Source organism: Artemia sp. Qi Xiang Cuo, chromosome 17 (genome assembly GCF_049724085.1).
Source record: "Artemia sp. Qi Xiang Cuo chromosome 17, ASM4972408v1, whole genome shotgun sequence".
Taxonomy (NCBI): Eukaryota; Metazoa; Arthropoda; class Branchiopoda; order Anostraca; family Artemiidae; genus Artemia; species Artemia sp. Qi Xiang Cuo.
This window is the reverse complement of record NC_142810.1, coordinates 30,737,795-30,764,899: the sequence shown is the minus strand read 5'-3', so window position 1 is coordinate 30,764,899 and position 27,105 is coordinate 30,737,795. Positions and strand designations below refer to the sequence as shown.

The window sequence follows — 27,105 nt, the reverse complement described above, 5'->3', positions numbered from 1 at the left end:
ATTGGGAGTAGTGGCAGTGAGAGCAGCAGTAGTATTCACATTGTGAAATTTTGGTTAGTTCAACACCCCTGAACATTTCCTGATAGTTTCAAATTAATACTTTAAGACGTTTATGAGATATCGCTGATACGCCTTTTTGATTACCTGCATGCACATAGTTTATTTTCATTTCGTCCAACATCCCCCTCAAAAATCCCTTGAAGTTTCATCTTGATACCATCAGCCTTAGTAATAGTAATACTAGTAGCCGTAGCAGTAGAAGCACTACTATTAGTAGTAGTAGTAGTAGAAGTAGTAGCTTGCACATAGTGTACATAATTTCGGAGACCACACTGCCTTTCCATGACGATAAAGTAAAAGTTCAAAATAGGGATAAAATCCTTTTTAATAGACAGTGTATAGAAATTCACAAAAATACCAGGTATTTCGGTCACATATACAGTGACCGTCATCGGTAGTAAAACTAAACTAAAATAATTTAAAATAAAAGTTTATATACAAAATCAAATAAAACTACATATTGTTTAATTCTCTAATTCTTTTCGAAGCAAAGGCGGAAGCTAGCCTCTTTGACCTTCTTGGGGTCGGTTCATTAGCGTTCAATGATATAACATTTGGACAGAGGTCAACTAGATTGGGTGAATTGAACTTTACTCTGTCAGATTTTAATAAATTATCATAGATAGAGTTCATGCCAAATTCATCTGTGTTCCGATTCAAAGCAATATTCTTGAATAAGATTTTCTTTATTTCAAGAGTTTCACGAAAATTTTGCTTTAAACCCCGATCCCTAGAAATCAAAGAGACATTCTCGAATAAAATAAAATGGTCTAGAAAATTGAAAATAGGTTCTGAAAGGGCTGAAGTAAAATCTTCGGACTTACAATCTTGCTTTAAAGCCGAAGAAGTAGAATCTTTATGCTGTAATAATCTCATTTCCAAATTCTGGTTAGTACGTCCCACGTATGAGCTTCCGCAAGTACATGGGATCTGATAAACCCCACTTTTTTGCCCCAATGAAGTTAGGTCCTTCCCAGAATTTAGAAAACTAACCGAAGTATTATTACTCTTCAAAGCTACCTTTAAACCATTACTCTGTAAAATTCTTTTAAGTTTTTCACTTAGCCCGGGTACATATGGTAAGGAACAAAAAACACCCTTCTCCCGAGTTGTCTCCAAGACTTCCTTAGAAATCTCTAGAAACCTTTTTCTTCTTTTTGAAAAAGTCTGGTTAATTAGCCACTCTGAATACATGTTGCTTATTAGTATTTGTCTTAGAAAAGACAAGTCCTCCTCAAAACATTTTGGAGAGCAAATACTAAAGATCCGGTCAGTTCTGGTCAGAGAAATTAAAAGGATTTTTGGAAAATCTTAATTGTTTGGGGGGATTTAAAGTTTACTGTTGAATTAGAAGAGAATGAGAAACTTCTTTTTCTTGATGTTCTTCTTCTAAAAAATGAAAATAGTGTGAATTTTAAAATTTACAGAAAACCGACAAATAACAATAGATTTTTGTCTTAAAGTTCCGGTCATGCTCGCCAAGTAAAAACTGGTTTGATCATTTCTTTAACTGACTGGATCTTTAGTATTTGCTCTCCAAAATGTTTTCAGGAGGAGTTGTCTTTTCTAAGAAAAATACTAATAAGCAACATGTATCCAGAGTGGTTAATTAACCAGACTTTTTCAAAAAGAAAAAAATATTTCTAGAGATTTCTAATGAAGTCTTGGGGAGAAATCGGGAGAAGGGTGTTTTTTGTTCCTTACCATATGTACCCGGGCTAAGTGAAAAACTTAAAAGAATTTTACAGAGTAATGGTCTCGGGGTGCTTTAAAGAGTAATAATACTTTGGGCAGTTTTCTAAATTCTGGGAAGGATATAACTTCATTGAGGTAACAAAGTGGGGTTTACAGATCCCATGTACTTGCGGAAGCTAATATGTGGGACGTAGGCTACTAACCAGAATTTGGAAATGAGATTATTACAACATAAAGATTCTATTTCTTCGGCTTTAAAGCAAGGTTCTAAGTCTGAAGATTTTACTTCCGCCCTTTCAGAACATATTTTCAATTTTCCAGACCATTTTATTTTGTTCGATAATGTCTCTTTGGTTTATAGGGATCGAAGTTTAAAGCAAGATTTTCGTGAGAGTCAAGAAATAAAGAAAACCTTATTCAAGAATATTGCTTTGAATCGGGATACAGGTGAATTTGGGCTGAAATCTATCGATGATAATTCATTAAAATCTGACAGAGTAAAGTTCAATTCACCCAAGGTAGTTGACCTCTGTCCAAATGTTATATCATTGAACGCTAATGAACGGAATCCAAGAAAGTCGAAGAGGCTAGCTTCCGCCTTTGCTTTGAAAAGAATTAGAGAATTAAACAATATGTAGTTTTAATTGATTTCGTATATAAACTTCTGTTTTAATTTGTTTCAGTTTAGTTTTACTACTGATGACAGTCACTGTATATGTGACCGAAATATCTGGTATTTTTGTAAATTTCTATACACTGTCTATTAAAAAGGATTTTATTCCTATTTTTAACTTTTATTTTATTGCACATGGTGCCTTTCTTCAACCTCCCCCCCCCCCAACATACTAAGGAAGTTTTAACTTAATATTTTAAGCTGCTCCTGAGATAATGATGATACACCCTTTTGACAGCCTGTATTCGCGTTGGGTGTTTTAATTCAATTCAACACCCCGCTCAACTTTTGCTGAAAAGGTCTTCTTAATACCCTTAGCCCTAGTAGTACTAGTACTAGTGAGTAGAGAGGGGGGTCCGACTCCCGTACGAACCACGTGGTTTATGGTTTTCTCAGTGAGAATGAAAAAACAGGAATTTTCTCACTTGAAAAAACAGAAATTTTGTCACATTTATGGTTGTTTTCATGGATGGTTATGTGTGTTGTTCGATTTATTTGATGTTTTTCTCGGACGTCAACATCAAATTATGGATGTTTTATGGTTTTTGTCAGTGAGAATTTGAAAAACAGGAACTTTCTCACATTTATGTCTGTTTTCATGGATGGTTATGTGTGTTGTTCGATTTATTTGATGTTTTTCATGTCTGTTTTATGGATGATCCAGAAATAGTATTTGATGTTGTTGTTCAAGCCAAATGTTATGAGTTTCCCGGAAACAGTTAGATCACGTGTTTCCTTCTCAGACAATCAGCGAGTCGGTTACATCCCCCTTCTCAGCCAATCAGAGAGCTGGTTACATATGGTTTTCCCCCCGTTACATAACAATTCGCCCATTGAGATTTCGTATATAACGGGCATGCAATGTGATTAAATTATCAGAAAGTTTGTAACCTGACAATGGATAGAACATATTAAATTATTTATTAACTTTAAGCAATGTTAGCCAAATTTATAATTTTTTTTTCTTTTTTCATTTTTATTTTAAAAATTAAATTTGTTTACTGTGTCACAAAACAATATAATGGGTTAACCCCCCCCCCCCCTATTCCCGAGCCACGATATGTTTAAAAGCGATAAAATGTGTAAAAAACACTCATTTTTCGTTAAGTAAAACCCATCGGTCCTTCCCCCTCTGTTTACGACCTTAATTCTAGCAAAAAGAAATAATTTTCTTTCTTTAAATTTATGCAATTTTAAGTGTATATATCCTAGCTAAAAGCGTCCATTGACTTCCGTCACTGTTATTATTAACCTAACCTGGTTTTGACATAATGCTCTACGCGAGGTTAAAATTAGCTGTCACCCCTTTTCCTATGTGTTTACGAACGCGGCAGCCAAAGTCAAAAGGAACTGTTTCTCCGTCAAAATTAAATACATAAAATATTTTCTTTTTTCGTTACGTAAACCCCATCCTTCCTTCCCCCTCTGTTTACGATCTTAATTCTCGCAAAAAGAAATAATTTTCTTTCGTTAAATTTATGCAATTTTAAGTGTCTATATCCTAGCTAAAAGCGACCATTGACTTCCGTCACTGTTGTTATTAACCTAACCTGGTTTTGACATAATGCTCTACGAGAGGGTAAAATTAGCTGTCACCCCTTTTACACTGTGTTAACGAACGAGGCATCCAAAGTCACAAGGACCTATTTCTCCGTCGAAATTAAATAAATAAAATATTTTCTTTTAGCCACCCAACCTAACCCCCTCCCCGCACTGTTTTAAAACAAAACTCGCAAAAATAAAAAATTATCCTTTCTTTAAATTTATGCATTTTTAAGTTTTATATATCCTAGCTAAAAAGCGACCATTGACTTCCGTCACTGTTGTTATTAACCCGCTCTGGTTTGACACAAGGCTCTCCGGCGCAAGGCCTATAATTAGCTGTTACCCTTTCCCTTCTGTGTTTACGAACGCAGCAGCCAAAGTCAAAAGGAACTGTTTCTCCGTCAAAATTAAAACACTTTGAGGCAATTGTAATAATTAGGCGCAGATGCAATGCGCTATTTTGGAGAAGAGAAACAGATTATTTTCAAGCTTTCTTTCGATAAAGTTTCTTTTATATTCCCGGGAGGGGAGCGTGAATCCAGGATTTTTTGCTGGGGGGGGGGTTAGCACTTTTAATATTGACAAAATAGAAAAGATAATTGTTTTTTACCTTAATTGCTTCTTAGTCATTTAGTGATTTTAGATATAACATTTGAATAAAAAGTAGTAAGATATAGCTTTCACTTGAATAAAACAAAAGATTAACTCAATGAGAGGTTAGACATAGGTTGGGTTAATTCTCATAAATTTAGGGGGAGAGAATATGGGTTTTTTGCTTCACTAAAATGCGATACTTTGTCTAAACAAAATTGTAGTTAATAACTTTCTTTCTGTAAAAAAAGGGGCAAATTATTTTGATACTAATTTTTTCTCTTCTTTTTAAGGCAAATTGTGAAGAATGCCAATCACCAACACCTGCTAAGAAAGCGAGGATTAATAATGCGGGCCATGCGAAGGCTACTGTCCGGCAATATGGTAGCTGCCCGAAGCCTCCAAAACAAGTGCAATCATCAGTACAAGAATGTAACGCCGCCGGCCCGTCCACCTTCCATCATACATTGCCTGGGCCTTCAAGAGCTGCCCCACTTATGCAAGGTCAGGAAGTGGCCCTCCAGCATGCACTACCTGGTCCTTCGGGTGCCCAAGTGCAGCCGGGATATGCAAATGTAAGCATTTTTTCCTACCTTTCTATTTCTTCCATTGTTTTTTTTCTTTTTCAATCCCAATCTAAACTTATCTCTGTGAGATATTAACCCCTATTACATATCTAAATGTAATTTTTTGCAAAGAAACCCCTCTTTTCTAATCTTTGCTATCTCTTCACCGCTATCTCATAAGCGATTATTTATATGTAATTTCTATTAATAATCACTGCCTTTGAAACTCAAAATGCTATTTTTTCTAATCTTTGCTATTTTCTATGCATTCCCCCCTATCTCTTCGCCTTTATCTCATAAGTGAATATTTTTCATTGGTAATTTTTTGTTAATTAATGCTCACCATTTGTAACTCAAAATCCCCTATTTTTTACAATTGTTTATCACAAAGTTTTAAGAGAAGGAACTGAGAGAGAGAGAGATTCTTCACATTTATCTATTTGTCACATTTGGATCCCATAATTTACGTAAGAATATTTTTAAAATAGCCTTCAATCTTGCAAACCCTTGCCAATATTTTAGTGATGGGGTAACATAGGTGACAATATACCGAGTTAACGGTTTACAGCATTTAATTGTACTGTTTCCTCGTCTGAAGTTCGGTCTTGGAAATCGGAACACTGGCGCGGCGGCCTACAATAATTGTGAGCTAATGAGGAGTTCACCGAACCTGTATGTATTTAGAAATATTTCAAATGTTTTGTGACATTATGTAAATAACCGGGGGCCACGGAGCCAGTGAGTCCGGGACACGCTGTGAGGGCACGGTTAGGGAAGCGCCGGGGGATGCACCACGGGTCAGGGAAGTGCCACAGGGATGCGCCACTAGTCAGGGGAGCGTTGGGGGGAAGCGCCACGAGTCAGGGAAGTGCCACAGAGATGCGCCACGAGTCAGAGGAGCGTTGGGGGGAAGCACCCAGGGTCCGGAAAGTGTCACCGAGATGCACCACGAGTCAGGAGAGCGTTGGGGGATGTACCCCGGGTTAGGGAAGTGCCACAGTGAGGCGCCACGAGTCAGGTGAGCGTTGGGGGAAGCGCCATGGGTCTGGGATACGCTGTGGCTTCTAAACGCTTCGAAAAAAAAAAAAATTTTTTAACACTTTTAAAATAAATGAACAAATTTTCGCCTTCCATGTAAAGTGGCATTTTAGATTGTATTTATCTTATATTAAGTTGGATTTTCTTTCAGTTGAATTAACAAAATGTTATTAAGCAATAATAATCCAAATTTTAAAACAGTAGGGGTGATTTGAACACTGAAAATAAGCTATTTTTTCATTTATAGATTGCATTGATCCCCTACTCTCCGTCCAGTGAAGAAGAGGAAGAACCAATTCTAACACCGCCACTGGAGTTTCTAGACAATTCACTATGGGACGATAGCATTGAAGTACCTTTTAATATTGACGAGTTTTTAGATGATTTTTTAACTAATTTAGATAATAGCACAGTTAAACAGGGGGATTTGGGCCAAAACACATTTAAATTTTTAGCCTATTTTCCCCGGTAATTACCAGGGGATCCTCCAACCTCCTAGCCCCTCACGACTCCAATTCAAACAACTGAAGTGGAGCATACGCCAGTTATTATTGAACAACTGGGGGGAGGGGGTAATATACAAGAGGGGGAGGAGGGTACAACTCTCCCAGAGTTTCAGCTGTCTCACAGAATTTTGAATAATCTTGTTGTTTTCACTGTACCTGTTGGTGATCCTTTTAATTCGCTAATGTCGGTAAAATTTTTTTTTGACCCTGTAGAAATTGTGCATGCATATGTAGATAAAATTTGTGCACTTCTGGAGAACCAGATTCAATTGTGGGGGAGGGAGTCAATTAAGGTTTCTATTTTTTTATAAGTTTTTCATTTAAATAAGGGGAAAAGCGAGGTTTACTATCATTTTATACATTCCGAGATGCGTTTGGTTTATTCGAATTTAGAAAATTTTGAGGGTGCTTTCTTAGATTGGGTCGATCAAATTATAACGCATCTTGAGAACTTTAATGAAAATGGTAGTGGATCTCTAGTTCTTTTTGTTGAAAATTTAAGCGTAAATATTTGTAAATTAAAGAAAGATTTTATTTTAAGGGGAGGGCATGGGGAAAGGGCAGTAGTTTTAAAATATAATCCAGATCTAGAGGGTTGTAAAGGTGTCCAGCGGATTTGTTTTGAAACAGGTCAAAAGTGTTTCAGATATGCTTTCCTCATCTCAGCATTCGAGCCTCTAGCTCGGGACGCTAGTAGGAAGAATTTAGACAACTGGGCTGTACATGGGAAAGAGTGATCCCATTTCCCAGTTGTAAATTTTTCATGCTTAGAAAGAAAATATCCAGTGACGCTAAGATTCATTGACATGTTTGAAAGGACTAATGCTCACTTAAATATCGGTATTACTGTGGTTCAGTATGAGACAGAATTTGAAGATGGAACTCGCTCTAAAAAGAAGGGGTTGGTATTCCCCGTCCGGAGTCTCTCAGTTGATTTGGTTAAACACTGGGTTTGGTTGCTATACACACCACCTAGTCAACCAACCGCAATCGGTCATTTTAATCCGATCACTGACAGTCGGCGAGTTCTAGGGAAGGCTCGGACAAGGGGGGAACGTTTCTGATGTCCAACATGCTTGTCACAATTCCGTAGTGATATGAAACTACGGGATAATATGAAGCATTGTAGACGGCATGGATACCAGACAGTGGAAACGGTTTCAGGGGATAGGGTAATTCTACGCTTCAAAAATTTTCAAAATATTCTTCTTCAGTGCAACAAAATATCTTTGGATTGTGAAGCTATGCTGGTGGAGATGAATGACCCAAAATATCCAAGCGGAGTCAAAGAACATCTGGCTATTGCAGTGTCCCACACCGAAGTGCAAAGAGATAGTTCTAACATCATGCGGCTGTCAGAAATAGTTGAAACACTGGATGAGGGGCCTGAGTGCATGGCCAAGGCACTGACTAAATTGCTTGACACGGCTAATGGTGCTATTTCTCGTTTGAGATATTAGAAATACCCATTATCCAATGGTGTTGTCTGCAGAGGATCGTCTCGCGATTAAAAATCAAAAAATATGTTGGGTTTGTAAGGGGGAGTTTGCAGAGGTGGATAAGGGGACTAGAGGGAAAAGAGGGGGAGGGGGAAAGTGAGAGATCATGTCCATTGAGGGCAGGACAGAGCCTCGGGGGGTAGTAATTTGAGAGGGGGGGCGCATCAATCGTGTAATGTAAATGTTAGCCAGCAGTTTTTTATCCCTTTTTTTATTCATAATTCCAATTATGATTTAAAATTTATTTTACAGGCACGGGCACGTATGCAGCTGGAGGGAGGGGGAGTAGATTGTCCATGGGTAAATAGTTTATTTACCTATAACATAAGTCCCAAATCAGCTGAGAAGTTTTTGCTTCTAGAACTGAAATGGCTGGCAGTGTATATTGAGCGTACGTGCTGGAATAAATTTAGGTTTTTAGATTCCTTTAGTTTTTCCCCCATGGCATTGAGTCAATTGATTAAGTGCAAAAAAGCGACAATTTTGATAGCTTTCCCTTGCTTAAACAGCACTTTCCAGACAGTGAAATGTATGACCTGTTGACAAGCAAAGGTATATACGCATACTACTATTACTGCTCTGGCGCATGCTTAAGTGAGGTGAAACTACCTCCCATTGAAGATTCTCACAATTCACTGACCAACAGTGAATGCACAGTCGAGCAGTATGAGTTTGCCAAGAAGGTGTGGTCCAAGGGGTATTGTAAAAATGGGTGGGGTTATTGTAGACTGTACTTGGCCAGTGATGTTGTAACTCTGTTGGATATAATCTGTAAGAACACAGACCAAATCTATTCAGAGTTCAGGCTAGATGTAGGATATTCTTTTTCCACACCCCATTTAGTAATGGATTTAATTTAAAAATTTAGCAGGGAGCAAATAGGCGTAATCACTGATATAGATCAACACCTTTTGTAGAGCGTTCAATGAGGGGTGAGTATGTTTTTCATGGGGATCGTGTCTTGTCAACCGATCCGAGCGGTCAAAGCACCGGTGTAAAGTGAAATGCAGTGTTCTTGGACATGAACTCATTGTACCCCTCGGCAATGTCCAACTACTCTTTGCCTTGTGGGAACTATCAATGGCTTGAGAATCCTTGTGAGTTCCCCGACATTAACACAGTCGAGGACAATGGGCCACAAGGATGGTTCTTTGAAGTAGATGGTCAAATTCCGCTGGTGCTTCACGACTCAGTCAAAGATTTTGTCTTTCCCTGTATCAATCGGCCAATGAGCAGGGGCTCAGTGAGCCCCTACAATCGTTCATTGGTTGAGGATATGGGGATGCATTGGACTCCCTCTAAACAGAAACTGACCGCTGATTTGGACCCTAAAGAGAATATTGTTCTTCACCATGTGCTTTTGCATTGGATTGTGAGCAACGGCTTAAAAATCACCAAAATGCATCAGGTCCTGCAGTTAAATCTGCGACCCTATTTGAAAAAGTTTATTGATACTTTTGTCGATAAACTCTCTAGGGCACATTCAAAGGTGGAGACGGACATGTATAAGCTTATCCTAAATTCGGCGCGTGGCAAAACGTGTGAAAGCGTTCGCAATAGATCTCGCTGCGATGTCGTGACTGAACCTCTAGAGTGTGCACGAATTATTGCCGACCCCAATTTTACATCGTTCACGAGCATAGAGACTTGCATGGTTCTCCTACACAGGCGAAAGCGAAATGTAGTACTGAACAAGAATATTGCAGGCGGCAGTTCAGTCCTGGAAATTTCCAAAAAGCTCATGTTGTCGTTTTTTTACAATGTGTGCAAGGTGCAATGGCCACGGGAGGGGGAGGTTCAAGTTTACTATGGTGATACAGATTCTCTGCTGTTAAAGGTAAATGGGACTGAAGATTTATTGGGTGATTTAGAAAAGGGGGTGCACATCAGCTCGCGGATGGATTTCACCAACTGGAATCCATCTCTCGAGCTGGTGAAACGTCAAGCCCCCAACCAACTATTAAAATTAAAATCAGAGACGGGGAGTGATTTGATATCCCGGGGGGTGTTCCCGGGCCCCAAAGTCTATTGCGTTGAAACACATAGTGGGGATGAAAAGAAGGCGTGTAAAGGGGTGCCTACACATTTTCTAAAGAGCAATTTCAACATGAGCGTGTACAGAGACTGTGTAGAAAGTAGCCTAGTGCCAAGAGCACAAGTGCTTGCAATTCGCTCTCTACAGTATAGAAATTATACTGTGAGAGTGGAGAAGAATGCAATGTTATGTATATCTGACAAGGTCTAAGTGCTCGAGAGTGGTGTGACTGTTTTACCCCATGGCCACTATCGTATTTCAGACCGATTTTAATTCATAAACTATCTCATTCAACTTGGTCTGGATAAATTTACCTACCCTGACAATCTAACCCCTTTAACTCACCCCCATTTAACCCAATCACTAACCATCACCACTAACCCAACTACTAACCTGTAGCAGGGACTACAACTATTGTTTTTCCCTCACCGCGCACGGGGGGAGGGGGGGATCCATTCCAGTGGCCACCCAGGGGGGGGGGGGTCCCGCCCGCGGCTGGCCGGCCTTCGGCCCCGCGGTCCCCGGGGGGTGGGGGATCCCACACCTTTAAATTCACCGTAATCAAGTTCAACTGTGCTACTAGCAATTTCCAAGTGTGTGTATTTTCTGTTGTACAAAAAGTGCTGTATAGAAAAGTGTCTAAGTTGACAAAAAGTGTTGAGGAGAAAAGTTTTGTACAAAGATGTTTTACAGAAAAGTGTTGTTGTCGTACAGAAAAGTGTTTACAGAAATGTGCTGCTGATGCACAGATAAGTGTTTTATTTATAAAGTGTTATCATTGCAGTTCGTGTTAAACAAATAGAGTTTTCATTTTGACCACCATGAAATTTTGTCAATTGTTCTCGTTGAACAAGTGTTATTATTTTTATCGTTGTTCATGTTGACTGCAAGTATTTGTTTTCATTCGGTGCCGCAATGAATACTGCCATGAAATATTGTTTTTTGTTGCTCTTGAATAGATACACACATGGGGAGAAAATTACTACTTATTCATTGAGCACATATGATTTACAGTTAGTTGTAGTCCGACTGTTGTCAGCAGCAATTATCAATTTAAAACACCCTTCAGATCATTTCTGTGTGGTCTCTCAATGTCGGGGAAAACAAGACTTTTAGCTAAAATAATTCAAAATTGTTATAAAATGTTTTTGGAGAAGCCGAAAAAAATCTACTATTGCTCTAGTATTAGGAAAGAGTCCTATGATGAAATTAAAGCAATTGACACAACCATACCAATACAATTCATGCGGGGACTTGATGTTTTCAATAGTACTGAATCGAACTCGTGGTTGATTATTGACGATTTGGCTAAATACATTGGACACTTCTCACAGGAAATGTTACAATTGTTCAATCTTCGGTCCCACCATGAGGACATTTTCATAATCCTCGTTCTACAAAATCTGTTTCATCAGAGCAAAGGTGTGCAAACCCTTGCTTTGAATTGCTCCATCTATATTATCTATTGAGTCGTGCGGGATTATATCTACCGCCTAAAAATACAAAATACGATATACCCTCGCACTCCTAAAAGTATAGTTTACGCGTACACACACGCGACAATCGATCCCAACGGGTAAATTTTTCTGGATCTTAATAAGAACACGCCCGATGATCTACGTGTAGTCATAGATTTTTTCAACAATAAAATTACATTACATCTTCCCGTGAACACTAAAAAAGGCTTTTATTCACCATTATGACACTGAAGAAATTACAAGAACAACGGTATCTGTTTTCCATTTTAAGCACTTCAAAACGCTTGCTTTGGAAGGCTATACTTAAACATGTGGTTGACAATGATTTCATCAATATAATATATTAACTTTTTTTAATTTTACCTGAGGGAATTTTACAACTGCATGAAGTTTTTAGAAAAAAGAAAAACAAAAATGTTTCCACTTTCCGGGCCTTGGATTGTAAAAACAAGGGAAAAAAATTTAAAAGAAAACGTCTCCTTCAGGCAGGCGGTAGCTTTTTCACACTTTTACTACCAATAATTGAAGGACTTTTAAACAGTTTTCTCTAGTGAGAAAATGGCAAAACCATATAAATTGACACCATTTAAAATTGTTATCTCACCCATCGAACATTTTGAAGACAATCTAAACAAATTAATAAACGACGTGAATATTGCCTATGATAAAAAACTGATTTTCCTCTAAGATGGAGTGTAACACGTGGGCAAGTTTCCCCCTGCTTGTGGGAGACCCACCGTCACTGATAATTATACACCGGGAGCATCTCAATAGTATATAGTAGCAAAGGCTTGATAAGGACATTAATTAGCGGGCTACGACAATTGGGACCAGTGTGCATTTCTCATATCCAAACAAAATTAAAAGAGCAGGATGATATCACATATTGGTCATTCATGATTAAGTTGATGTCAAGAGCACCGTAACACAAATTATAATTAAGGAAAAGAGTTATAATCTAGTTGATTTAATTTGTGATATGTTGACGAATCGTAAAGGACTTTTATCCTTTGACGATAATCTATACACCTTTCTGTGTGTATCAAACTTTCCCAAAAGTCTTACTGACAATAAGAAAATTCTAAAGAAACTAAAAGAATATAGTCCTCCAACAACATCATTTAAAAAAGAAGAAGATTGAATATTTGAAAATACTAGCAGCACCACTGATTTTACAACAACTGTGGTTGCTAGTCAAAAGTGAAGACGAATTGATTCGCCCGCCAGTTTGCACAAGGGGAGTGGACATTACACTATATTCTTAAATTCAAAATGGATGAAGTTCTGAAAGGTGTCTATGAAAATATTGGTGAAGCGGCGAGTTTAAGTTCTCCCAAAACGCTTTCCAAAGCTGTCTCCGGCACCACCACATTGAAAAATGCAAAAGAGTATCTAGAAAATGAGTCGAGTTACACACTACATCGGAATCACAGGCTTCGCAGTAAACAATATCGACAAACTAAAGCCTTTTTCCCTCTGCATATAATGCAAACGGATCTTTTAACTTTAGACGCAATTCAACAGCGTCACAATGCGCCCTACAAATATATTCTGGTGGCAATCAGTGTCTTTGTCGCTATGCCTATGCCATTCCTCTGCGATCAAAGAGAGGGGTTGAAGTTGCTAGGGCCATTGAAAGTATTCTAGAGCAGGATTCATTTAGAAAATTTTAATCGGATCATGGCAGTGAATTTGTTAATTCCCATCTTCAAAAGCTTCTTTTGAAATATAATAGAACACATTATCATAGTCACAGCCTAATAAAGGCTGCATTGTCTGAACTATTAATAATAACGATTTGTTTATTAATTTCAAGATATTGTACATTTAAAAAGACATCGACTTTTATTCACGATTTAGGTACGATCATGCAGATATACAACCATCAACCCCATCAATCTCTGTCCAACTCTACACCATTGGATGTTCATTATAGTGAAAAGACATTTGATGCTTTTCTAAAGCAATACTCCCAGGGTGAAAATGAGACAAAGAAGAAGAAATTCAATGTTGGTGATACTGTTCGAGTTAATAGAACCACCAATATTTTTGAAAAGGGGAATTATTTATGGAGCACCAACCTTTTTAAAGTTTCTAAAATTCTGGACACCAAACCCATAACTTATCGACTGCGAGACACCAAGGATGATGAGATTATTGTCGGTTCTTATGAATATGAACTGCAAAAAGTTAGAAACACTAGTGAAATTTATCAAATTGAAAAGATATTAAAGAGTCGTACACGCCATGGTAAGAAACACTTGCTTGTTCGCTGGCTAGGATACAACTCAGATTTTGTTTCTTGGGTCAGTGCTGAAGATATTGACAATGCCCACTGATTTATATGTGACTTTCATGTCAAATGTTTTTGATCCCCTCTCCGATGATATGAATAGAACTAGTGATTTTTGGACGAAACTCTCCCCCACCATCAAATTCGACGGAAAGTATGAAGTGGCTCTTGTAGACTGTATTCTCAAAAATACCTATGACATCCTGAGAAATGATCGTAAATATGAAATAAAAATTAGACACTATGATTGTCCGCCACCAACAGGTGATCAAGAACAAATTCAAAAAATCAATTGGTTGTATTATACATATATTGAATTACCCTACGAGGAACTCAACTGTATGAACAATGTAGGCAGTACCATCTATAAACTAATTCCCGCTCGTAAGAAGGGTGCATTTCATCTCTAATATTAGATGGAGGAGGGTTCTGTCAATGTTATTCCGCCCACAGCCAACATACAGGCTATTCTCTACGACCGCTTAAAGGACGTTCACTGTTTAAAGAACAATAAAATCCACGGCAGTATGGACGGAAACACAAATTTCATTTTTGCTGAATATCAGCCTGCATTCTCCACGGACACTTGTATATTTCTCTACGCTTCATTTGTGGAAACATCTCGGGTTGGTAATTCAAATGTTCACCTCCTACGAGTTCTTGAACGAAAAACCAATCAAGAACATATTCATCACTACAATATAAAGCATCTTCAGTATATTCCCGTAAACACTTCCTATTTGTAACTCTGTCAGTTAACACTAAGAACCGAATTGGGCGATCCCCTAGCAATGTCAAAAGGTTTAGCTACGATTACTTGCCATTTTCGACCCGTTTTTCAACTGCAAGATGCCTAATAAAAAAGTGGCATTCACTTGTCCTGATATTGAATGCTATGTTAATACTCTTGGCCCAAGACAACATGGCAAGGGAATGTACTGCTATAAGGGGCGCTCGTCAATGTCTGGCTACGGTCTTGGTAGCTGGTTTTCTCAACTGTTTCGCTCTTCACTACACATGGCTTGAAAATATCTTGTACCGGCTGCGACTGATTTTGCATCCTCTACATTATACGATTGGGGCTCTGGCAAGGATTTTAAAAAAAGTGCTTCGGAAAATATTAGGTCCAGTGCGCAAACCCTTGCCGAGAAATTAAAACAGAATTGTACTGGTTTAAAAAGGGCGCGACCCACTACACCACGCATTATTCTCCACGCAGCATTTAAATGAATGACACCTCACTTATCAAAGAAAAGAAGGAAAAAGCTGACACGTAGTGTAGCCAGTAGTCCCAGGAAGAAAATTGCCCGATCGAAACTAGATTACTCCTCCCACGATGTCCTACCCACTATAAAAGGGGTTTCAGCTTTCAATCATCGACTCATTGAATCTATTCAATGCCGAAAATGTTGATGTGAGTGTCAAGCATGGATAATATGAACAATTTTATCCACTACAACCCCTCTCCGATAATATCCACTTTCAAATTTATTCCAATGAAGACTAATTTAAGGAAATGTCTTCAACATTCATAGATTTACAAATAAAAGTTCGGAAATCCGATAATACAATGCCGATTCGTACCGATGAAATTTCCTATGAAAATTGTATATTACATAATCTATTTAGTCAAGTTAGTTTCTACATCAATGGCACGCTGGTGATAACAAGCAACACTCTCTCAAATTATACCAGCTATTTGCAATTCATGCTGATGACACCCAGGTCATACAAGGAATTGAGAGGCACCTTCAATGGATATGAATATATTACTAATACTGTCAGTACAGATGCACTTAAAAATGCTACAACTAGTGAATTACATCTAGTTGGAAAAAGATATCCCGAAATATCTAATAGACCACACGCACTATTATCTTCTATTAAAGTCGACGAAAAACTGACGCTTGAACCATCCAAATCCATATTTAGCACGGAAATGGCAGGTACTCCCTAGGCAATTCTCTCAAACGTATCAGAAACGTTACCTGTACGTACACAGCAGTCTATGAGTTCTGTTGCTTTGGCAGTGGAAAAATTGACAGCCATTGGAAATAACATGAAACTGCTGAGTCAACATAATCAACCCACTTCATGTATGTGTGACAGGGCGTAAAGCTATGGTACTGATTAATAACTTATCACTGTTTGGATTATCTCGAAATTGGAGATTACCTGTGTAAGGAATGCCATAAGACTTGGTTAATTAACTGAATGCCCACGTAAATAAGAGAGATGTGATCTGTAATCACTTGCGTGCAAAGTAAACGGCATCCCACTCTACAATCGATCTTTTGATAAATCCTATAGAACATTGTATGAGTTGACCATACAAACCCTATACCATGACTCTCAACTATTTGAAAATGGTATAACCGAAGATATGTTCGCTAAAACACATGGTGTCATTATTCTGGATTTCTCGGGTACACAGGATATGAGTATAGTACGTATGGGGAGTGTGCGTTTAGAGTGTACATTTGCCGACCCGTTGGCTGAGAGTATTGCCTTAATCTCACTAAATCAATATGAAACCTATTGGGAAATCACTCCCGACGGCAGTGTTCTACTAGACTTGGCGCCATGAACACCAGTCAAATAATCAATGTATTTAATATGGACCCCTACATGTCCCAGTACAAATCCTATTGTCTGCCCTCGAACTTTCTTGGAAAAATTCAAAGTGTCAATAATACCTTGATTATTGTTAATAGCAGTCCGTCGACTGTGCTGACGGGTCATTGGCTGTGCATCTTTCAAACAATGAACACGATTGAATTTTTTTTTCATCATGGTATGCCCTATACATTATACATGCCTAACATCAGCAACTATATTGAGAGGAGCGGGAAAACTATTATTCAAAATCAGAAGAGTGTGCAGGATCTAACGACTAAAAGCTGTGGCTTCCATGCACTACTATATTTTGTGTTCCGATGTCGCGGCTATACTTACAAGCAGTTTCTCCACATTTATGTTGACAATCCACGTCTGAATGACTTTCTAGTGGAAAATATCCTCTCAGACCTATATAGTACTGATTTCAGTGCCCTAAGAGTAAAGTGCTTAAAAAATGTTTGTAAATTTTTTTATTAATAAAATGCATATATATATATACAACAATGTCTTTAAATCTTCACTTTAGATTTCATCATCTTCGATATATAGGCCACGGTCTCGAACCACTAATACTGGTAAATCATTTGGATTCACTGTATATTGATCTTGATTGACTGCAAAGTCAGGATCGCATTTTCTACATTAGAGTGTAACTTTATTCTTGTTATATCTCTTTGTATATTCAATAATACTGTTTGCATTCATATTCTGAAATTCACGAGTTTCAATCTGTCTATTTGAAGCAATATCACATACAATGTTTTCAAATTGTGAATCACATTCGGTAACTGCCAAATAAAAATCACTTGGTTTATAGTAATAGTAGGTGGTGTCATCACAACGATGTCGTAGAAACCAAATTGTCTTGTTACCCCAACAGTTGAATCGTAGACCTGATTCCTCTTCCCAGAATAATTTAAATCCGCGACGATACCAATCTCGTAGAAATAAACTAAAATCACGTTTGGGATTCTTTCCAATCATAGCGGGGTAAGTATTCTCACACTGATCACATTTATCATAGTGACAATTGGAGCAGAGGTGCCCTCTAGGATGAGAGTCACACACCTCCTCAAGACATGAATTACATCCTTTAATTTGTACTGCATAGCCTCTATGTAATTTACAAGGATTACATAATTTACACTTTTCACTTATGTCATCAATAATTGTACAAGTCTCACATTGATTCAAACTGCCACGATTGTACATGCAAATTGTAAATATATAGAACATTTTTTGTTTTCATATTTCAACTAACTCACAGATAAACCTAAACTGATCCTCTTTGTTCGATAAATTCAATGAGATGGAAATGGGGGGGAGAGGAGTAACTCTGTAACAGGACCTTTTGAAACTGATGGGGGGGAGGCATCTACATTGAATTCACTGGCAATATTTCCAAAAGTATGTCAACGATATAATTCTGCTTTGTTCAAATTAATACATCAATAAATAGAGTATAAGCATTTGAATCACATTTTAAAAGTTTCATACAATAGTCCACTGGGGGAGAATCACTCCTCACTATAGTGTCAAGTGGTCCCCGACAAGAGAATATCCTGCGTTGAAGAGATAACTCGAGAAAATCATCATCCAAAATCAAAATGTTTTTCCATAAACACTAGATTTGATCTAATTCTCTCTTTCTCAAATTTATTCATTTTTCAATCCTTTCACTCCTACTGCTGACTTTAGACTGACCCTTATTCGTTAGCCATAACCAGAAAAGAAATAGAACATTTTCGATTTCGAAACAATTGTATTGAATAATTAGAACAACAACATCAATAATACAGAGCATGTACAATCAAAAATTCTGTATATTGTCTTCAATATGTTTCACCAATGCACTTAAAGCACATTGAAGTCTATTCAAATGTGCTACATCAACTTTTGCGGCAAAACATAATTGATCCTCCATTTTAATTTTGTTCAAGGATATCACATATCTTGCATATACTGCATCCCATTCCAGACGAAGACGCGATCCTTTCCCAATTTGCACCGCAATGTTTTGTGCTCTTGTACTATTATCATCAACTCCACTATCAACTTCTAATAGGGTAAACATTCCACTCATCGCCATCAACACAAATATATATCCAAATGAGTAAAGTCAAACTGTTCTTCTCACTCCTTGAATTCTATTCACAGACTAATAAAACTCTAGCAAAAAAATCCTTTCTTTATATTCCCTCCGTCGCTAATATGTAAACAAGCCCTCTGATTGGCTGAGAAGGAAACATATGATCTAACTGTTTCCGGGAAACTCATAACATTTGGCTTGAACAACAACATCAAATACTATTTCTGGATCATCCATAAAACAGACATGAAAAACATCAAATAAATCGAACAACACACATAACCACCCATGAAAACAGACATAAATGTGAGAAAGTTCCTGTTTTTCAAATTCTCACTCAAAAAAACCATAAATCATCCATATTTGATGTTGAAAACCGAGAAAAACATCATATAAATCGAACAGAACACAAAACCAACCAAGAAAACAACCATAAATGTGAGAAAATTCCTGTTTTTCCAAGTGAGAAAATTCCGGTTTTTTCATTCTCACTGAGAAAACCATAAACCACGTGGTTCGTACGGGAGTCGGACCCCCCTCTCTACTCTAGTGGCAGTAGAAGTAGTAGTACCAATATGTGTATAGTATGTTTTGGTTGGTTCAATATCCCCCTTAAAATGCATTGCTTCAACATAAAACCCACAGTGTATATAATTAGCAGTATGATCTTTCCCTATCTCACCCATTATAAAAACCCGGACCGAGGTGCGAGTACTCCAGAGAACGTATAAACATACGCGACATTAGATCTTTTCACGGGTAGACAAGTCAGATCTCTCTAGAACGCGAAACTTGCCTTTGCGTTCATGAATAAGTTCATGAATAAGTGGATTCATGAATACATCCACATGAATAAGTGGATTCCAGTAATGCATGAATAAGCGGGAGGAGCTTTTGTTCACACCGAGAATGAAGAGCCAGAAATAATCTGCGGTAAACTTACTGCCTAATTATATAAACTGTGATAAAACCTAACTACATCTTTGCCAATGAATATATAAAAAGAAAAATTAAAAGAAGACAGAAAAACAATAGAGTGCTTACTATAGAATATGCAGAATATTTTTATGAAAAAACTTGTTTTTTTTTTACTTAATTTCTAAACATTTTTGAATTAATGCAGGTTTTGATTTTGGCTCACCGTACATGAATAATTAAAACAAAATTTGCAAATTAATTTTACTTTTTTTTGGCTAAATGGCTTTCTCGAAAGTTGTTTAATTTTATTTACGAACATTTTTATTAGTAATAAATATACATAACTTACGAATTGACTTACGTAACAAACTTCTATATTCATATATTCTTATTACGTATATTAGGGGGTTCGCCTTCTAGTCAATACCTCGCTCTTTAAGCTAAAGTTCAAATTCTTTTTTCCATTCCTTAAGAATGACCCCTTAATTACGAAGGCCGTTAATTAGAATAAATAGTGCTTATGAAAGTACTAAAAATACTTTAGCGTAAAGAGCGAGGCATTGACTTCTTAATACCCTTAGCCCTAGTAGTACTAGTACTAGTGGCAGTAGAAGTAGTAGTAGCAATATGTGTATAGTATGTTTTGGTTGGTTCAATATCCCCCTTAAAATGCATTGCTTCAACATAAAACCCACTGTGTATATAATTAGCAGTATGATCTTTCCCTATCTCACCCATTATAAAAACCTGGACCGAGGTGCGAGTGCTCCAGATAACGTATAAACACACGCGACATAAGATCTTTTCACTGGTAGACAAGTCAGATCTCTCTTAAACGCGAAACTTGGCTTTGCGTTCATGAATAAGTTCATGAATAAGTGGATTCATGAATACATCCGCATGAATAAGTGGATTCCGCTGATGCATGAATAAGTGGGAGGAGCTTTTTGTTCACACCGAGAATGAAGAGCCAGAAATAATCTGCGGTAAACTTACTGCCTAATTATATAAACTGTGATAAAACCTAACTACATCTTTGCCAATGAATATATAAAAAGAAAAATTAAAAGAAGACAGAAAAACAATAGAGTGCTTACTATAGAATATGCAGAATATTTTTATGAAAAAACTTGTTGTTTTTTTTTTACTTAATTTCTAAACATTTTTGAATTAATGCAGGTTTTGATTTTGGCTCACCGTACATGAATAATTAAAACAAAATTTGCATATTAATTTTACTTTTTTTTGGCTAAATGGCTTTCTTGAAAGTTGTTTAATTTTATTTACGAACATTTTTATTAGTAATAAATATACATAACTTACGAATTGACTTACGTAACAAACTTCTATATTCATATATTCTTATTACGTATATTAGGGGGTTCGCCTTCTAGTCAATACCTCGCTCTTTAAGCTAAAGTTCAAATTCTTTTTTCCATTCCTTAAGAATGACCCCTTAATTACGAAGGCCGTTAATTAGAATAAATAGTGCTTATGAAAGTACTAAAAATACTTTAGCGTAAAGAGCGAGGCATTGACTAGGGGGCGAGCCCAATCATATACGTGATACTTTCTGTTCGTTTTAAGTTTTGATGTTGAAAAGTTTTCAGTTGAAAACTTGTTTTTTTTTATTTATTTTCTGATCGTTTTTTTAAATCGTTTTCAAATCATGCCGGTAAATCTGGCTCACCTTCCATGAAAAATTCCATCCTCGCCAAAAATTCCCCCCCCCCGTAAAATTTCTTTCAGAAGATTCAGTCCAAAAATTCTCCTTAGTATACTTCCCTCTGAAAATTTTCTAATTGTTTTTCCGATCGCTCAAAAAATCCCCCCTTCCGTAGACATTATTTCCTGGAAATCCAAACACGCAGAAAATTTCCCTCGGACAATTCTCTGGAACATCTCCACGTGCAAAATTTAATAGGCAAAGACAAAGTAAGACAAATAAAAAGAATTTTGTATAGGAATTCTGTCAAATCTCGCCAGGGTAATATTTCCCCTGGAAAGTTCATCCCCAGAAATTTCTCTCCACACGGAAAATTATCCCCATGGGAACCCATCCCAAGCACAAAATCTCCCTCCCTATTATAAATGTCCGCATACTTCCCAATAACAAAAACTATACGTAGACAGTGGGCAAATTTTATAACTTAAAGGCTTATCCCCAGGGGCAGGGAGGGTCATGTTATCTTCAAAGGCATAATTCCTTGGACTTTTCGACTATGCTAAACAAAATGGCTCTCTCAAAATTTTGATCGCGAATTTTAGGGTAAAAGAGGCGCTGGAGGGGGCTAGTTGCCTTCCAACCTTTTTGGTCACTTAAAAAGGGCATTCGAACTTATAATTTCCGTTCAAATAAGCGCTTTCCCGATGCTCTAGGACCATTTGTTCTAAGAGATCACCCTGTGGAAAAGAAACAAAAAAAACAACAACAACAAAAACAAACAAACAAGCATCCGTGATCTTCCTTCTGACAAAAAATACAAAATTCCACATTTTTGCAGATAGGGGCTTAAAAGCTCCACAGCAGAGTTGTTTGATACGCTGAATCTGATGGTGTGATTTTCATTCCTTGACTTTTATAGGGTGCTTCCACCCTTTCTCGAAAATCAGGTAAATTTTCTTAGGCTCGTAGCCTTTTATGGGTAACACTAAGCTTAATGAATCTTATATATTTGGAATCAGCATAATAAGTAGATTCTGTTGATATATTTATTGGAATCAAAATTCCGTTTTTAGAGTTTCGGTTACTACTGAGCCCTGTCGCTTCTTACTTGATCCACTTTTAAAATCACTTCAAATTTTATTTACATTCACACTTTTATTTTCTTACTCAGGGAAAACTAAATTTCATCAAGTCAAAACTGCAAAGACCTGTTTCAACGTAGATCTTTTTTTTGGGGGGGGGGGGGGGGGCTGGGTGAGTGGTGGTTTACAAAAACGAGAATAGTGATTATCAAGGTTTCTATGAACGAAAATTTGTTTACATGTATTATTGTTACTTTTGTATGAGTCAGACGAAAATTCCTGGGTGGGAGTGGGGGTTAAATTTGGCTCCCCCCCCCTCAGATACAGCCATAGCTATACACTATCCGGAAGACAAATTAATAGAGATTGCAGATTAATTTTACGGTTGACTACGGACCGTCTGCTCGGCTGCTTGGGAATTTTACCGCAATACACAATTACAGCCTTTTTTACAGCAAGTTTGCTTTGTTAGAGCTCAGGGGTATCAGGCTCTTATCTAAATTCTTAAAATCTAATGTTATGTCTAAAAATATTTTTTTGCTAAATCTATAAAATGTTGTAAAATTTTTATAGAAATTTTAGAAACTGAAGGACATTAATTCTTTTTCAAAACACGTTTTTAAACTTTCGGTTACTGTGGGCTGTGGTTTGCTCTTTGCTAGGTTGCTGAAGGGGCTGAATTTTTGGTACCCTTTTCATTCTTCTCAGCATTTCTACTCCGAAAATTGCACTCTAAAAGGTCATTTTTCTTGCAATATGGAACTTTATAACAGAGTTATCGAGACAAATTTACAAAGAGCACATATATATGATTAAGAGCTTTAAAAGAGCCATTAAACATCCTCTACGATGTTGCAGTAGCCTGCTACTTCTTTTAGTCAGCCCACGATTTATGAAACTTACAATGCTGAAAAATGGAGAGTATACGAGAGGGAGGATTGTAAAGCTCAGGTTTCAGGCTTTCGACCATGGAGATTATGACAGTTTTCATTTCGTGATCCCTAGCCTTTTCACTCCATATATATCCCCAAAAAGTGCCACTTATGGCGTCACTTGTTGCAGTAGCCTGCTAGTTCTGTTAGTCAGTAGACGGTTTCTAAAAAAATATTACGGGGAATGGGAGGGGGAATATACAAGAATGGGATTGTTAACCTCAGGTATAGGTTATTCAAATATACAGATTATGATGATGCCCTTTTCCTTCTTTCCATTCGTGAAATGTTACCTTAAGTACCATTTTTGGATGTCATATGGCCGTGTATGATGGCGTTCAGGTCGAGCTTATAAAAAAGATAGTGATATATATAAAAAGGGCAATCCGACGTCCTTTTTGAGGGATTTCAGGCTGTTTCAAAATACCTTTAATTTTTTTCAAATAACATTTTACTATTAACATTAACCGAAATGATAGTTGCAGTTTCCCAATCATCAACAAATGTCAATTTTTTATCACTAGACATTTTATCCACCCATTTCTAAACTTTGGTTACTATGGGCCGAGGTTTGCTCTGTACTAGATTGCAGCTATAGCAGCAACCATGATTTTGTTTTCCTCTTAGAGGAAAAAAGGGCAATACTCTTCTCTAATTCCCTTTGTTCAAAATGCACAAATTTTGGATTTGCCGTAACAAAGATAGGTAAGGCCTAATGGCCTATTGCTCCAAGAATAGGCAGTGATAAGTCACATTGAGTAGCCCACTGCTGCACATGCGATAAATAGTCATTGAGCTAGATAAATAGAACATGAAGTACTTTGTTGCTCCACATTTTAAAAGAATTTCAGGACAGAATATCCAGATTGTTGTGTAGATCAGCATGTCTGCCTTAAAGATTTTTGCGTGTTACGCACTTTGAGTGATCTTAGAAGAGAAGCGTCCTCGTCTTCCATTGTATAGATATGAATTATTCCTTCCCCTAAAAGTGAATTATTTTACATAGTGAATAAGCTAGTTGTTTTGCAACATTGTCATTAATTTGGTGCCTGTTTTTCTCCGCATTCTGGCTAAAAGAATCGAAACACTACCCCTCATCATTAGTTAATGATTACACAAGTATTTAGACAATTGATATACGAGTTCCTCTTTCTTTCAGAGTGAGCAAATTGGAGTTAATCCTTTATATTTGATGTTGCCTGCAGCTGTCACGTGCTCTTATGCCTTCATGCTTCCGGTTGCAACACCGCCCAATGCAATAGTTTTTACAGCAGGAAAAATGAAAGCCAAGGAAATGGTGAGATTTAGTTTTTCCAGTTCCAGTTTCGGTCGTACCATTTTAGTGTCAATGATTTCGGTAAATGAGTTGAGAAATTGGACTCAAGTCTTAAACACAATCATGTTTTATTTGATCTAGTACCGTATCCGATGGGTGGGCTGAACGAAAATAGGAGAAAACTAAGCCACGTTTTCGTATCTGCTCTTGAAATAATGGCAACATAATTATGGCAATAACGGTAGCTGGAAACCCCAGAATAAAATTTCTATATGTGCCTGTATTCTGTAAAGTGAACTTGGAGCTTTTGGTTTAATTTTACCATTCCCTAAGAGATCTCTAAACTAAGCCATTCTCGTTTTATTCTAGTATTACCACGCTTCTTCTGAAATGTCCTTCTTATTTTTTTCTCATGCCTCTTTTTACTGGAATTTACACTGCCCGAGGGGCATACGTATGTCTGTAAGTATCATAAAATTCCTAGTCATGGTTGGAGCAATAGCTGCAACCTAGCAAGGACAAACCACGGCACGTAGTAACAAAAAATTAAAAATCGTGTTAAAAAAAAAACTGACGAGTGAGAAAACTAGTCGTAATAGTTAAATGCTATTCTGAAAACAAATTTAAAGGAAGTTAAAAACATAGCCTGAAACCCCCTAAGAAATGGCTTTGGATCAAAACAAGAAATACATGATTGGAATTGTCGTGGCCGAAACCTGTTTTCAGGAAACTTAGAGTCCCCTGGCTTGAGCAACAAGAAGAATCACTTTTTTTTTTCGTGGGTAGCCTTGATGTGTCTTCTTTTTTCTTTCTTTTTTTTTCTTTCCTTCTGCTAGCGGGGCACTGGAAAATCATAAAAATCTGTTTAAGGGCACATTTTCAAGGAAATTGGTGCATCTACGTGCTTTTGTTAGTACCAAAACCTCATACTTAAATTCATGCAGAATTGATATGAACCAGGAACTGCAGCCTCAGATTAGAAAGGTAGAATTCCGCGTCTACTAAGACAGCAGCATGATTCAGTTCAGTTGTGTTTCTCAATTCAAATGCGGCTGTAAGTCAGCATAATTTTCAGTTTTCATTGCTGAAAACATGCCGTTCTATGAATGCAGAATACAGTTTGCTGAAAGATCGCAAAATGAGTCTGAGCAAAATTAACAACCAATTATTGGTCGATCTGCATCTTACTATAAGTAAATGCACTTTTTACGATACATGCAAAATGCAGTAGCGACTTTTCGATAATCCTGTATTAATCGTATAAAAGTGACTTAAACTAAAACAAGTTTGCTTCATATTGTGAGATTGGATTCTTAGAAGGGTGAAGTTAACTACATTTCACGTCTATAATTTTCTTTTTCATTGCAGATAAAAACAGGATTCATGATGAACATATTTTGTGTAATTGTTCTCTGTGTTCTGACTGAGACACTTGGAGTTGCATTGTTTGACATAAAGACCTTTCCGGATTGGGCAAATAAGACAGAAATATCAACAGTGTCGCCATGAAGCAAAAATTGGAGCAAAATGTTAAAAGTTTTTGTGAAATACTCTATATTCGTACATAAAATAAGTATAGGAGTTGTTATAACATGTTCTTCAGAGAAACTGCAGTTTTGAACACTTGCTAAGAAGTTGCTTGATTTAAAAAAAAATATTGTACGCCACGGGTGTAGCCATAATTCTATTTAAAGAGACAATGAACCGGATAGGAGATGGGGAAGGTCTGTAAAAAAAGAATGTGTATTTATGCCCAATTTAAAGATTCTCCCTTTCTCAAATATGTCAAAAAAATTAGATTTACTGCTTCTTACACCCATACCGCCTCCTTTGACAGCGCTGATGAATGTCGTTATTGTATGTTCATAGTTTGTCACTTTGTATTTTCTTTTATGGAAAGTAATGCAATAATTAAAACTTAAACAAATTCAAATTCTTTATCCAATCTTTCACACTCTCAAAAAATGGTTAGCCACAGCCCAGGTTCATTTATGTAAAGAAGAACACAAGGTCATTATTTCAATTTATTCGTAATTTTTCAAAATCAAGTATCCGACATTTTGCTGTAATTTTTAGGGTAGCCAAGGAATCATTCTGCATAAGCCTTAGGAGTCATGGTTTAATTATATAAAAAAAGATAAATGAAAATATATTAGCAGATAAATGAAACTCAGAGAGGAGAGAAAGTAACAAAATGAAAAATAAAATCAAAAAGGGTGAAAAAACGAGTATTTTGTCAGCCTGTGGCGAAACCATGAAGATGAAAATATAAGCAAATATTTCGACAAGGACCTCCGCCAAGTCGTCCTCAGTGCTAAACAAAAAAAAAAACAAAAAAAACGAAATTTTCGTTTTTTTTTTCCTTTTTTCTTTTTTGTTTAGCACTGAGGACGACTTGGTGGAGGTCCTTGTCGAAATATTTGCTTATATTTTCATCTTCATGGTTTCGCCACTGGCTGACAAAATCCTCGTTTTTTCACCCTTTTTGATTTTATTTTTCATTTTGTTACTTTCTCTCCTCTCTGAGTTTCATTTATCATGTAT

At 37.0% G+C, this 27,105-nt stretch overlaps 1 protein-coding gene across 1 annotated transcript in view; it reads left to right on the top strand.

The window, feature by feature from the left end:
* LOC148942100 (Na(+)/citrate cotransporter-like) overlaps nt 1-26,152 on the top strand; it is a 213,176-nt gene extending 187,024 nt beyond the window's left edge. Inside the window, exons 11-12 of the mRNA XM_089103231.1 lie at nt 24,445-24,582; nt 25,930-26,152. Of these exons, the coding sequence (XP_088959357.1) occupies nt 24,445-24,582; nt 25,930-26,070 (279 nt within the window). The 3' untranslated portion in view covers nt 26,071-26,152. The remainder of the gene's footprint in view (nt 1-24,444; nt 24,583-25,929) is intronic.
* The last annotated feature ends 953 nt before the right edge of the window (nt 26,153-27,105 follow it).